Raw genomic sequence first — 14,760 nt, 5'->3', positions numbered from 1 at the left:
TATAAATATGTAATATTAATTGCAAAGATCATGTATCTATAAATGTGTTGTCTAACAGCAAATTTGGGCTTTACTGTCCAATGTGCTTTGCTTTAAAAAGTACCAGTTGTGTGTATGTCCACGTGCGTGTGTGTGTGCTTTCTTTTGTCTTAGTAATTATTTTGACAGTAGCCATTAATAGAGGTTGCCTTGAGGGGCCCTGGAGGGTAAATGGCTTGCATGAGGAGTGTTTTTCATCCCACAAGTTATGTTATCATTAAGGTCTGGCCTTCTGGTATGTTACCTTTTTGAGAAACTCCTCCATTCACTTTCTCTCCCAGTTGCACTATCTGAGGCTCTCAGTTCTAGACACCTAGCCATCAGTTACTAACGTTGCTGTTAAGCAAAACTGAATGCTTGCATTAAATTTTGAAAAAGTCTTTACTTTGTACAATCCTCTATTGCAGACATTTGCTTTCAATGCAATATTTTATCAGGAGAAGTTTTTAACAAAGAGACTGTGTATGTGTATGCATTTATAGGCCCATAAGTCTGAGGTCCATTCCAACCCTTGAAGTTAATGCATACGGGTGGTTTGACTGAGTAGAGTCATCAATATTGGGCTCATATATAGAAAACATACGTAGACAGTACTAATTCCATCTTGCACCGGACTTCCTTTGCATCTTCAATTTTATGGGCACAAAATATTGCAGAGACAATTTAAGCATTTCAGTATCTGAGCATCAATTTTTACCCACAAGTGAGATACTTGGGGTTAAATTCAGCACTGACGTATATCTTGTTCAAGTCAACAAAAGGCAATGGGATAGCATCAGATGTAAATCTGAACTTAGTTTGTAGACATTCAAATTATATAAATTGTACCTCCATATACTTGTATCCTCAAATTGTGGGTGTATAAAGGGAAGTCAGGTTTGATTATCTGGCTCAAAATACAAAATATTGTCCATAATTGAATGCATACACTCGGGATCCAGATAATTAACTGTGTTTTCTGCAGTCTTCTTTTATAAAATATACTCAGAACTAGTAAACATTGTGAATGAAAGGTGTATGCCTACGGGGTGTAATCTCCCAAAAATGCACATTTATGCTGAGTTTAGCGATGTCACAAGACTGGCCAAAATTTTCAAACTTGAATGCCTTAAATTAGACTCCCAAATCCATAGTTAGCTTCCTACGTGAAAGCTTTTTTGCTCAGATTTTCAAAGGTGCTGAGCATCTGCCGCTCCTTTTGACTTTAGTGAGAGCTTGGCTGCTCAGCACTTCTGAAATCGCGGTCATTTATTTAGGAGCCTAATCATGGATTTAGGAGCCTAATCATGGATTCAGTACTCAGGCATGACAATATTTGTGTGTAGGTGGGATTTTCAAAGGCAGTCTGCTGTCATTGAAGTCAGGGGTTGAAGTTGCATGTGCATCATGGCCTGCCTCCAGTTTGGGGAAGAGGAGTCTATCCCATCCCTGTCCTACATGCTGGTCTCTTGCATAAAGCCCTTTGTGCAGGGGACCAGAATTTCACTGAACCCTTTTGCTACTGAAGAAATAGGTTGCCTTATAAATTTACTTTAAAAGAAACTTCTCTGCTTCATGTAAGGGGTATTACATAATCGCTTAAATTTTGCAGGGTATTACAGTCTGTACATTTCAGTATTGTGGGCAGTTATGTAATGTGCATTGTAACATTGTTACTGATTTGCTACTGAAGAATGTGCAGAAATTATCTGCGTCAGCTGGAACTGATATTCATAGAAGTTCAATATGGAATAAAGCTCTTGGGTCATGCAGTCCATCCTAGTGTCCTTGTAGAAACATTTTCCTACCATAAAGACTGTTACTCAAAAGTTGTATATGTTCAAAATATCCATGTGTATCTTCTCAGGTCAAAACACTATAAAACTTGTTCACTGGAGATTCATGAGAGAATTTATATTACGCTGTCTTCTTTTCATAAAAAGAAAAGTACTCATTTTGCATTGATGATACATTTTTTGTGGGCTCTTAAAGGATCCATGCTTGAGATGTACTCTCAGTTTATCATAATATCTTCTCGAGAGAGATTTTGTTTATAAAACAAAAAGATAATGTGTCAAATCCTGCAGGGCTTTAGAACCTCAGTATTTGGACCAATAGAAATAGAAATCTTAAGGATTCTTCCCCCCCCCCCCCCAATGAAAATAGCTTCATTTATTTTAGTCTAAATATTCTTCAGTATAGTGGTGAACCTAAATACAACAACATGATACTAGTGCATGAATGTTAGAATCTGAAATGGACAAGTATACTTGTGTTGGATATAAACACACCATGAACTGAAAACTGATTTAAGTGCAGAGATTTTCAGAGGAGTTTAGAAGATTATCATTAAGGGAAGATATGGGGGAGGGATAGCTCAGTGGTTTGAGCATTGGCTTGCTAAACACACGGTTGTGAGTTCAGTCCTTGAGGGGGCCATTTAGGGATCTGGGGCAAAAATTGAGGATTGGTCCCCCTTTGAGTAGGGGGTGGGACTAGATGTCCTCTTGAGGTCCCTTCCAACCCTGATATTCTGTGTGGCTAAATTTGAGGCATTGTTCTGAACAATCTCAACCAAGAACCCAAAAAAAGAAGTATAATAAACACTGAGTGTCCAGAGGAGGACCGTAGAGCAATATATGAAGCCTGGTCTTAATTAATAGACCAGATCCTCAGCTAATGTAAATCAGCATAACACCATGGACTTTCTGGAGATATGCTAGTTTACATCAGCTGAGGATCTGGCCCATTCCTTTAATTCCTGCAGCCACCTCAAAATCCTTTAATGATCTAGAAGAGGGATTCAAAATCTTTTTGATTCTTTCCCCTGTATAGAAAGGTTTCAGCCATCCAGTCTGGGAGAAACAAGAATACCATGTGACTTAGGTGACCAGTCACACACTATAAATAGTATATGGTCAATGACATATATTGAGCAAATATTTCACAAACAACCCCTGGGCTGCAATTAAAGGTAAAATTCACCACTGTGGAGAGGACCAGCACAAGACCTATATACCACTACAGTGTACCCGAGAACATACATGGTCCTCATTTTGGCCTTCTTCACAGAGGTCAGCCTCACACAAAGTGTTGACTGAATAATATGCAATAAGTTGAATTACTAAAGTCTGTTCTCAGATGGTTAACAAATAGAAAATGGGTGAATTTTATCTATTCACATTACGCCCTAAAAATAGTTTGTCCAATTCTAGGCATAAGTTTACAATGTGATATGGCAGCCAAAAATGACAGTGCAGTTTTGGGCTCTGTAGAAAAATCATCATGTAAGAAAGCAGGGAAATCCTAGTCCTGGCTTTTTTGTGTCAATATCTGGTCTATTGCGGTCAGTTATGATAAAATGTAGGAAGCTTAGCAGAGCAACAAAAATTAAGTGCTGGAGGAAAGATTGCAAAAGTTGAATATATACAGCTTGAATAAGAGAAGATAAGATAGAACTCTACAAATATGAGGATATTAATTATCGGGGAGGAAGCAATATTATTAGGTAAGACAAGGAAAACGGAGGCTGAGTATTTGTAAAGCTTTCTGACAGTGAGACCTATCAATCTGTGAAATAATTACCTAGGGGAAGTGGTGGAAGCCTCATTGCTTATCAAAATTAAAATGTGCTGTAGGGCACTGTCCTGCACTGACAAGAAGATGGGCTAAATAACTTAATAGGGCTGTGCTTGCCTCTAATTTCAATGATTGTCCAAAGTGAGTGAAATGTAAAAGTAAATGGCCATAAACAGGGGAAGAAATCAGATTTTTTAACTTTTCAGTGGTAATAACCTGAGTTATTAGCAATACAGGACAAGAAAATTAGATAGGAGGCCCAATTTTGGCCTCAGATCCCCATGTGTAGCTCTCATTTAAATCCGTGAGAGAGAGAGAGACATCAGATCTGAATCAAACTTTGATTTTGCATTTTACAGTGTTACTTTAAAAGCACACTAGGATGTGTACATCCTTTAATGTTGTAAATTGTTTAACAGATATAAGCAGGAAAATATTTCCTGGTAACCAGGCACACATCCTACTTTTTGTGTTATTTTTACCAACCAGAAAAGGGAACTGAATCTCCATGGATCCTTATTATCCAGTTTCTTATATGAAGGTATAAAATCCTTCACATTCTAGCCGGGGGAGAACAAAAAGATGATAATTTACCAAATGATCAGCCCATGTCTTTGCTGTAAATACCAACCCCTCCTCCACAGGTGCAGAGGTCTCTCTTACACAGGAACTGGTGAGATTCTATTGCACAGAAGTTGGGCAAGTTTCAGTTCGCTCCCACATATGATGCGCATCTCCTGTACTCTATGGAGCCCAGCTCCACAGGGGGGGCTACGTGGATCCAGTGGGATTTTTTCTCAGGGTTTGTGTCCAGTGGCTGGAAGACCTTCCACAGGGTGCACATTTCACATGCAGTATTGAAAGTTTCTTTCAGATTAGGTGTAGTTCATACAGAAACCACAAGGACACCTCCCTTTAGACCAAGGAGGGAAGCTACTAATCTATGGCAGCAAGAGACACTGACGGCATGCAAGCTTTGGCACTTCATCTGTAACACCATTTTGTTAGTGATCTGGGTGACAAAATAGTGATGAGACAGAGCCAAAGTCTAGAGCACCCCAAGCATTGGCAAAAAGCCCCAAAGTGGCTTTGCAAGGTGAAGCTTTATACCATAGAGAAGATCTCTTTGGTGGATGTCTACAGCTTCCCTAAGAGGGGAGTAAACCAACGTGTTGTCTGTGCATCATAGAGATGAACTAGGCTAAACTGCATGGGAGAATGAGCGACCTCATTCTGCTATTTCTCCCTATGCCTGCACTAGCAGCTATGACCCAGTGCAGATATCCTGGCTGGTTGAGCTGGGAATCTGTCCCTCAACCATTAGAGTTTTTGCACATATTAAATTCCTTTTACTCCAAATCTGAACCTCGTTGAATTAGATTCCTTTTAGATTTTAATTCTGAATGTGCAATCAGACTTGAGACAGATGAAAAGTCTCCTCTTAGCTACACGCACATACACACTGGTATGTTTTGTATTCCTATTATTTTTGTGCCATTCTCATTTTAAAGTCGCCACTGTTGCAAGGTGAACTTATAGCCCACAAACACCTAGTATTAACTTCAGGAAACAAATGTTAGATGTATGCCAAGTATCAGGATGAACTTGTTATCTTGTGCCTCACTTTAGCTACAGAGGCTGAAGACTGGGATATGAAAAGAGATCTTCAGTGTAACCTCACAAAGCATAAGCCATGTCAATATCGCAAGAGAGAAAAGTCAGAGGTCATTACATTTAGGTAACATGTTTTGGCAATGATCTCTGCCTTTCCAATGATTAGTTGTTAGCTTTTGAGTATTCATTTTGATAATAAACGTATACCTCTTGTGACAATGGCTAAGATGCATTCTTACTAAAAAGTTGTGGGCCAGATTCTTGTCTCAGTTGTGCTGATGTAACCAAGATACAAATTTGGCCCCAGATCTTCAGTACTAGTTTTAAAAGTATCTGTCTGTGTGGTGATAGTTCTGGAAAGGGCACGTTTAGGAAAGAGGGAATAACTGGAAAGCAATGATAATATCCTTGATAAGATCAGAAGATTTTAAACATCTGCTGTATGTTTCAAGAAAATGAAACAAAGTATTAAAGATCTGAGTGAAAGGATTACACTTAATTTTTTTTTTCATTTTAATTTCCATCTGTACTTCCAATCCTTTAATTAGGCATCTGAATTTTTACATGTATTAAATGTGGAAAATTATTCTTTTCTTCTACAGAAAGAAATTCTGTGTACATTCTAGTTGGTGGGATAACAAAGCACATCAAGCAATTATATATCAAAAATATTCTAAAGCCCAGTAATTATGTGTTTCTTTATAAAAGAATAGCATATTATTCTAGATGCTTGATAAGTTTTTTGGTCATTAAACCTTGTTAACATTAGTTAATTTCGAACTAATCTGAACACAGCTTCCACAAATTTCTTTACTAGATTGAATAATGAATGAAAACTTTTGAGATCTTGAATCTCAGTTGAATCATGTTAAAATCTAGCGGACCACATTACATTTTGCTCTTCTCTGTACAACTTGAAAAATCACCTCTCTGAAAATGCTGTACCTAGTGTATTTACAAATAATCCAAAGATGACTATAACTGAAAAAAAGTATGTGGTATTTTTCTCTTTTTCATGGGGGTTGTTTGTATGTAATTTTTTTTAACATTGATGCATTTCCCAGCACGCTGAGCATTTATGCACATGGAAGATTGGGGCCTGTCACTGTTCCTTCTCATGGACGTAGGCCTCCTGGTATCAGGGCATGGCACTGCATTGATCTGCACCTCTAGTATCCCCTTTGGCCACTTACTCTGCCCTACACCAGCTTGCCTTTTATCTTTGTGTCCTTTAGCCTAGCCTGCTCACTTCTCCAAAGACCCGTGTAATAAGTTCCAATCAACCATAAACAGAAAGGTCCTTCTGGCCCTCCTGAGGTACAAGATTGCCAGCTTCCCTCTCAGTCCTCCCATCTGAACTTCCCTCACGAGCCCTTCTTGTCCCTCATGATTCTCTCCTTGCAGGAGAGTGCTGCCTTGTCTGCAGTTCCTCCCCTTACTGAGGTCCTTCAGTCTACTTATAATGTCCAGATGTCCAGTGAATCCTCATCTAGCTGTGCCCTCTCTGGCCAGAAGGCAATCAGCCAAAGCACCCCAGAGATGTTGAACATGCATTCTAATTGGCAGTTTTCTCCCTTCTCTAGCCGGTGATGGGAGAACCCCATCACAGGGCCATAATCAGATTCCTTGCTGGAAAAACCCCTTGTAAACTTCACTTAGAATGGATAAAAGACCTTTATAAACATGTTTAAAGAAATGTTTTAAAACAAATTTCAGGCCTTGCTATTCAGTGAGTGCACTGTCAGTAACTGGAATGTTAAAAATGTAGCCAGTTTAGAAAAATTTGATTTAAGAGTTGTTTTTTGATGAGAGACCAATTCATGAGCTAGCCACATCTAAGCATGCTTCCAATAAGCATCAATATCTGGATTTTTTTTTAAATACAGTTTTTATTTTGAGGGGGGACTTATATTTGCCCTTCTAATAGCTACTTACATGCATGTAAAAGTCCCTCTTTCTTTTTCCAGTTTTTTTTTAATCGAAGAAATTTTACATATCATATATACACAATAAAGATAAGAGGTCAAGCGAAACAGATACATGCATCATACAGGAAAGGTGTATACAAACCTCTGAAGTGCAAAATTAAATGCACTTTAACTATCTTAGTTAACTACTAGAAAAAGAATTAAAAACAGGTTTAGAGGTCAGTAGCATACAGAATGCAACGGAGGAAAAAAGAATGTGAAAGCTTGTGAAATAACCTCAATTAACTTACTATAATGATAGCAATTTTTATTGTACATCTTTCTATTATTCCTCACAGCGAAAGAAAGTTCCTCTTTTTAACATTGCTTGGAGGGGCTGTTAAAGAGACATTTGTGAAATTCTGATCTAGTTTATGGGACTAACAGAATAGCCTTATGGAAGAAGGTGCAATCTATGCACGTTATAGTATATTATGGCACAGGGAGGTAGCAGAATTGAACTACACTTTATAGTTTGACATCTTGTGATGTAACTGAATCATCTGCCTCGCACAAAATGCTTTTTTTAGCCTTATAAAAGAAATTTATGGCTTTTTACTGTTCTATTAAAAGATTTCAGCATCCAAGCTACAATATATCCTGCACTAAAGTGAAGCAATTCACGGTGCCTCATGTGTATTTTATGACTTTATACGGCTCTCAAAACTTTTCTCAAGAATTTAGCATTTTGCGATGGCTTTTTTAAGGGATTAAGCAAAAAATGGTTCCGTTGGCTGAATGGCCATGTTGCCACTTGTTCCTTCAAATAAGAATGAATCTCAGCTTGTAGTCTTTAGAACCTAGTCATTTGTGTGCACACTAATATTCATCATATTTCAGGGTAAGTACTGTAGATACTCAAGCAGCTGAGATTTAAAATTCTAAATCTAGCGACAAAAGGCACTGTATGCTGGAGTGCCATGGACGTGAACTTCTAAGGTAGGGTTCTCCCCTGCCCTCAGTGAGGATCAATGGCTGAAGAAATGCTCATGGCAAAGAGCCCCATCTCATGTGTGACATACTGAGGTATTTGGTCTTTCCGTCCTCTCAGTCTGATGGCCATTTACGACCATTTATTAATAAATACAGCAAATTCCAACTTTGCCTAAAGTTTGAAGAAACTGGAACAGTCCCTGAGACCTGCTGAATGGCAGATAATAGCAAAGCTGTTTGGGAGTAGCTCCTGGCTGTTGAAACCATGCAGGTTGGGAGAGTGGCCCCAAATAGCTCCTCCGTGATGAAGTACATCCAAGGCCCCAGTCCTGCAAAGAGTTTTGTACATGAGTAGCTTTACTTACATGTCTTTACAGGATTGGGGCTTCAGGTGGAGATGGTGTGTGAAACAGAAGGCCCCATGAAAGTGGTTGCTTTTCAGTTTGTATATTTTCTTAGGTGTGGGTCTCCTGAAGAGCGGAAGAGGAAAGGAGAAATGTTTAGAAAGTTCAGCTACTGAAAGCCAAACTTATTTGAAGTTCAGTATGTTGAAGGAAAACTGCTTTGAATTTTTACCACTGCTTTAGAGGGGTACAGAAAAATCCATTCTAAAAGAAGCATTTTCAACTATGAAACTCTGAAAATGTTTCAAAATCTCCATTAATATGAATTGGACAGCTGTGGAATCCCTGGGGATGCCTTTTATGAGAACTGCAACAGGAAATGCAGCCTGATAGCATTACATACATACAGGAGGGCTAGAATTGGAGTGAGAGACAGGGAACAAGAGATTTCCATAACGCTTTGTAAGTAAGATCTCCATTTTTCTGGTTTGGAGGGAAAAGGCTGTTTGTTTTATGATTTGGTGTTAAAGAAGCCCCTCCCCCCCCCCCCCCCGCAAAATCAGAACATACTTTAAAAGAGCTGCAGAAATTTCGTAAATCTCGTCCTGTTTCCTGTGTCTCTTGCTGCAGCTCTTAATGTCCTGTTTTGGTGCACATCACTGGGATGACTGTTTTCCTTCTTCATTATTTCATATTAACATTTTTTGTTTTAATATGTATACCCTGTATTTACTGTACAAGGTGCTTTAAAAATAGAGTAATCCAGACATGTTTTAGATCAGATCCAGTCACTATGAAGTGTGTTATATTCCAATGCGCTTTCTGATGCATGAATTCCTTCACGTTAACTCCTCCTTAATAAATATTTCATTTATGTAAAAGGTATATTCAGGACACTAAGTGCTGTACTGAGAATAACAAAGATAAGAAATATTTGATTGTGCAAATGCTGTACTCTGTAGCAATCCCTGTGGAGATTTAACCAGGACCTCAAAGTTGTCTGTCCACTTCCTGCACAAGATGGGTCTGTAAAGAGGGAAGTATGTATTCCAGGAAACACAGCTACATTGGCCTGTTGCAAATGAGCATCTGAATGCTAATTTGGATTTGTATTATAGATGACCCCAGTGAAAGCAAAGTGGTACACCCATTAAACGATGCAACAGGTTGCTAATCTATCTGTACTTTGTGTTTCATCTATAACCCCTCAAGAATTTCTCTTATATTACCTAATATTAAACATGGCTACCCGATGTATTGAATACATGGAATAAACATTAATGAGGATTTGTAGTACTTATTCTGAACTACAGTGTTGCTACTGAGAATGGGGCGACGGACTTCTTTTGCCGCTGGGAGAGTACATCCACCATGTGGACACTGCTAAATAATCCCTGCCAGGGATAACTTTTAGCCCTGGATCTTAACGATGCTCTGTTGAGCAAATATGTTGTTTATACGATGCACTAGATTGCACTAAATGTCGTTACCTCTCACCTAGAACTGGGTGAAAAGTTTTAGCTGAAACTTTTTTTTTTTCAAAAGATGTAATTACCATAACACTGAAACTGTTCTTGAATTCACTTTAGTTTCACTGAATTGTTGTGGTTAAAATAAAAAAAAAATCCAAAAAACCCCAATGTTTTGTTTTGACATTTTAAAAATAAAATATTTCAATTTGGTTTGAAATAAATTTTCATTTTAAAATTTCCTTTAATTATATAAAACAATCAAAAATATTTTTAAATGGTCTAAACTAAATGTTTCATTTGCCCTAAATGATCAGGGAATGGAACTTTTATCTCTCTGTGCTCATTTCTCTTTTTAAACTCTGCTGGAAAATGGATTTAAAGCTGCATGTAAGCATAGCATAATTTTCTAACGGATAACAGCAATTTATTTTAATGGTTATTTAAGTTATTTATTTGACACACATCTAGGGACAGCACTAGCAGTTCTACTGCTGCTCACCAACCAGCCCCAAACCACCCACAAAAGTGTTGCTGAATATTTTGCTGCCCATAATATTCTGCTGCTCTAGAGGGTGACCTGTAATGGCAGTTCATAGCGGCAGCCCTGTTGACTTTCACAGCTCAGGTGGTAACTGGGCTGTCCACCTGGCTAAATCTATATGTGTATTCATATGTGATCTATATGCATTATCCATATGTATTTTTATACTTCATTAAAAAGTCTGTATGAATATATAAATTTAGTGTGCATGCTCCAGATGTTGCTTGTTACCAGTAAACCTGTTTTGTTAATTTCCAGGCTATCCGATGCACTCTGGTGAACTGTAGTTGTCTGTGTTTCAAACCTGGAAAAATAAACCAACGACAATGTGACCAGTGCCGACATGGATGGGTAGTGCATGGTAATATTGCTTTTGTAAATCTATCTATCTAGGTTCTTGTATGGACCTCCTCAACACAGTATCTCAGCTCTTGGATTTTTTAATATACATCACACTCAGTTGTGTATAACTCTTGCCATTCATGTCTTTTCTACTTTGTTTTAATTTTAATTTCAGCCCTAAGCAAATTAAGGATCCCCAACCTGTATCCAACAAGCCAGGTAGAGATAGTACAATCCAATGTGGTCTTCGATATCAGTAGCCTCATGCTGTATGGAACCCAAGCCATTCCTGTCCGCCTTAAAATCCTGCTAGATCGTCTCTTCAGTGTCCTGAAGCAAGAAGAGGTGATACAGATTCTCCATGCACTGGATTGGACACTGCAGGATTATATACGTGGATATGTGCTACAGGTATTGTAGTGAAAGCCTAGTCAATACCGAAAAAATAGTTGACCAAAGTAATAATTTAAAATGTCTTTCAGTTGAATCTTGGTATCCATGGATCACATTGAGCCATCTATTTTTAATTGAATTCAGTGAAGAATTCTGCTTAAAAAGTTGATCGCATGAGATGACTTAAAGTCAGCTATACACTTGTACAAATTATGTGGGCCTGACTCAGTTTTTATTTAGTTTTTACTCAGATAAATATCTACTGACATTGACCAGCCTAAGGGGAAAGAAGTCAATAGCAGTCTGTCTAAGTAAAGGCCTCAGGAATTGACCCAAAGTCTTGTTTAACAATTTTATTTTGTTTTTGTATGGTGGGATAATACATTTACAAGTTAACCTGTCAACATTTAAACATTATGGCCTATATTCATCTCCAATGTAACTCCACTGACTTCAGCGGAGCTACACTAAAGATGAATCTGGCCCCCTGTGCTTACACAGATGCTACTAGCTGGAAATTACCTTTTATGTAAAGTAGCATTATGATCTTATATTATGACACAAATCAATGTTTAATGGTCTTGATAATCTTGCTTTTTAGTGTTAGGATTAAAAATATGGAATCAATTACCTTGAACCTCTATCAGATAAAAAATTTATGATGTTACGTTCATCATCTTAGAAACTCTTACATGCACTGTGAAAAATCTCAGTAGGCCATCAAATACATGTTCTGTGATAAAATATTTATTGTAGTTATTGGGAAAAGTTAGGCATAGCTAGAGTTTGAAAGAACTCCAACACTCTAGTGTAATTACAGCTATGCTCTGTGAACACTGGCGATAGATGAATACAGGTTCATTTGTTCTCTGATCTTAGTTACTTGGAAGATTATTAAACTTGCAGTGAAAGAATACTTGACTTAAATGTGGAGCTAAATATTGGTCTGATTGCTCCATCTCTGCTCTTTGTACTTACATGTTGCTAACTGTTCAGATTATACGTGTCTTAATTTTTGTGAAAAAAATTTACAAAATAGCTTGTTAGACAGTATTACTATTAGTTCAGAAAGAAATAAGATCACCACCGTGTTGAAACTCAAAAGACAATATCACAAAATTGCCATCAAACTGTCTGTAAGTAGAGTAATTTTACAGACTTGCTGGAGAAGGATTTCTGAAAAAGGGGATTCTGAAATATGTTTAAATGAACATATCACTCTTTTAAATATGTTCTGTTTTAGGATGCTTCAGGAAAGGTGCTGGATCACTGGAGCATAATGACTAATGAAGAAGAACTGGCTACTTTGCAGCAGTTTCTTCGCTTTGGAGAGACTAAATCTATTGTAGAGCTAATGGCAATTCAAGAGAAAGAAGGTCAGTCAATTATAATACCTACAACAACGACTAATTTGGATATTAGGGCATTTATAGAAAGTTGCAATCAGAGAAGTTCTAGTCTTTCTTCTTCCATGGACAAAATGAGCCCCGCCAACATTCATCACTTTGAGAACATTGTAAATAATATGGCTTTCATGCTGCCTTTTCAGTTTTTCAGTCCAGTGCCTCCACCTTTGATAGGTTCACCACCTGAAAGACATTTGCTTGAGCAAGGTCAAGACCACAGTAATGAAACTAAACAAGATGTTCCGATACCATTTTCTGAAAGCAGCTTCTTGACTTCCAGTTCTACTTCATTTCAAGTTGAAAATGAGAGGAGCATAAACAGCCCAGATGTCACTACTAAAACAGAGGATGATGCCCCTTTAAGTGATTCTAGCTCACATCATACAGTAACAAAGCTTGAAAGGACGCAGTTATCTCCAGAAAATAAAATGAAATCTGAAAAAAATGGCATTGGGCCAAGAAAAGGGCGCGTTTTCTGCACGGCCTGTGAAAAGACATTTTATGACAAAGGAACTCTGAAGATCCACTATAATGCTGTTCATCTGAAGATCAAACACAAATGCACAATTGAAGGCTGCAATATGGTGTTTAGTTCTTTGCGAAGTCGAAATCGCCATAGCGCAAACCCCAACCCAAGACTCCATATGCCAATGAACAGAAACAACAGAGATAAAGACCTGAGGAACAGTTTGACTATCTCTGGACCTGAAGAAACTAAAAGGACGGACTTTACCATTTTAACCCCAGATAGTAGACCTATTACCAACTATGTCAGCTCTTGCACAGATTCAAAGGTGCAATCCAGTTTTCCCAGTATTGGACAGAATGGTGTTCTCTTTCCAAACTTAAAGACTGTTCAGCCAGTTCTTCCTTTTTATCGCAGTCCAGTCACACCAGCTGAGCTTGCTAATACCCCAGGCATACTCCCTTCTCTACCTCTCATTTCTTCATCAATACCTGAGCAGCTGGTTGCTAACGGATTGCAATTTGATGCACTACCCAAGAAAAAATCTCGTAAATCGAGCATGCCCATCAAAATAGAGAAAGAAGCTGTTGAGACAGCTAATGAAAACAGCAACCTTGCCAGCTCGGAAGATGATACACCTCTGCAGGTGGTAAGCGATGGAGAGCTGGAGACCTGTGAGCATAGGATTGAAAAGCAGATGAGCGACAGGGTGGAAAAGCACCCCATTTCAGGTAATTCATGGAAATCTCTCTCTGGGGTAGAGGGTCCAAAATATTTTGATTCTGTCATTGAGCCAAATAACACATACATCAAGGAAACCTCTGAGAATGAATTAGATTACTCTAAGAGAGAGGTTATGCCAGAAGACAACCAACCATTAAAAATAGCTTCTCGTGAAATCATGTATGAAGATCCAGAACAACACCACAGTGATGTTATAAAACCAGTGACTACATCCTCTCTTTATATTAAAGAGCAGTCAAAGCACCGGATTCCTAATAACGATTGCACTGAATTGCACCACCACTTGCTAACTGGGGGCCTTTTCAGTGCTTTGTCAAACAAGGGTGCTGCCATTCCTTGTTTAGAAGACCCTAAAGATATGGATCATATCAGTCAACATGCACTAGGGATTCAGAAGGCAGAAAGCCGCTTTCATTGTGACATCTGTAAGAAGACCTTTAAAAACCCTTACAGTGTAAAAATGCATTATAAAAATGTACATCTGAAAGAAATGCATATTTGCACAGTTGAGGGCTGTAATGCTGCTTTCCCTTCTCGTAGAAGTCGAGACAGGTAAGAAAATTACAAACAAAATTATATTTATTTTACATTCACAATGGGGGCCTAATTTGAAATGTAAATAAGTGTTTGAGGAGTATGGAGCTGCAAAGATTTTCTGTGTATCCACCTATAACAGGTACGATAACTTATCAGAATGTTCATAAAATGAAAATCCATTGAAAGAAACATTTTCTTTCCATTAGACTACAAGGTTTTAAATAAAGCCTTGAAAATTTCATAACTGATAAAGATTGCAATAGTTGAAAGAATACTTTAGAATATCAATGAAAAGGCATAAGGTGTGACTTCAACACTTTTCCAGCATATGCACATGTGGGTTCGTGAGTCTAATATGTACTTGTATGTATCTTAATGTTTTTTTTAAAATGCAAAAACTATGG

At 38.0% G+C, this 14,760-nt stretch overlaps 1 protein-coding gene across 1 annotated transcript in view; it reads left to right on the top strand.

The window, feature by feature from the left end:
* Window positions 1–14,760, top strand: part of BNC1 (basonuclin zinc finger protein 1) — a 100,324-nt gene that overhangs the window by 81,887 nt on the left and 3,677 nt on the right. The window contains exons 2-4 of the mRNA XM_073361478.1: window positions 10,727–10,829; window positions 10,986–11,221; window positions 12,447–14,371. Of these exons, the coding sequence (XP_073217579.1) occupies window positions 10,727–10,829; window positions 10,986–11,221; window positions 12,447–14,371 (2,264 nt within the window). The remainder of the gene's footprint in view (window positions 1–10,726; window positions 10,830–10,985; window positions 11,222–12,446; window positions 14,372–14,760) is intronic.

This window comes from Lepidochelys kempii, chromosome 10 (assembly GCF_965140265.1).
Source record: "Lepidochelys kempii isolate rLepKem1 chromosome 10, rLepKem1.hap2, whole genome shotgun sequence".
Classification (NCBI taxonomy): domain Eukaryota; kingdom Metazoa; phylum Chordata; order Testudines; family Cheloniidae; genus Lepidochelys; species Lepidochelys kempii.
This window is presented reverse-complemented; position numbering and strand designations above follow the sequence as displayed.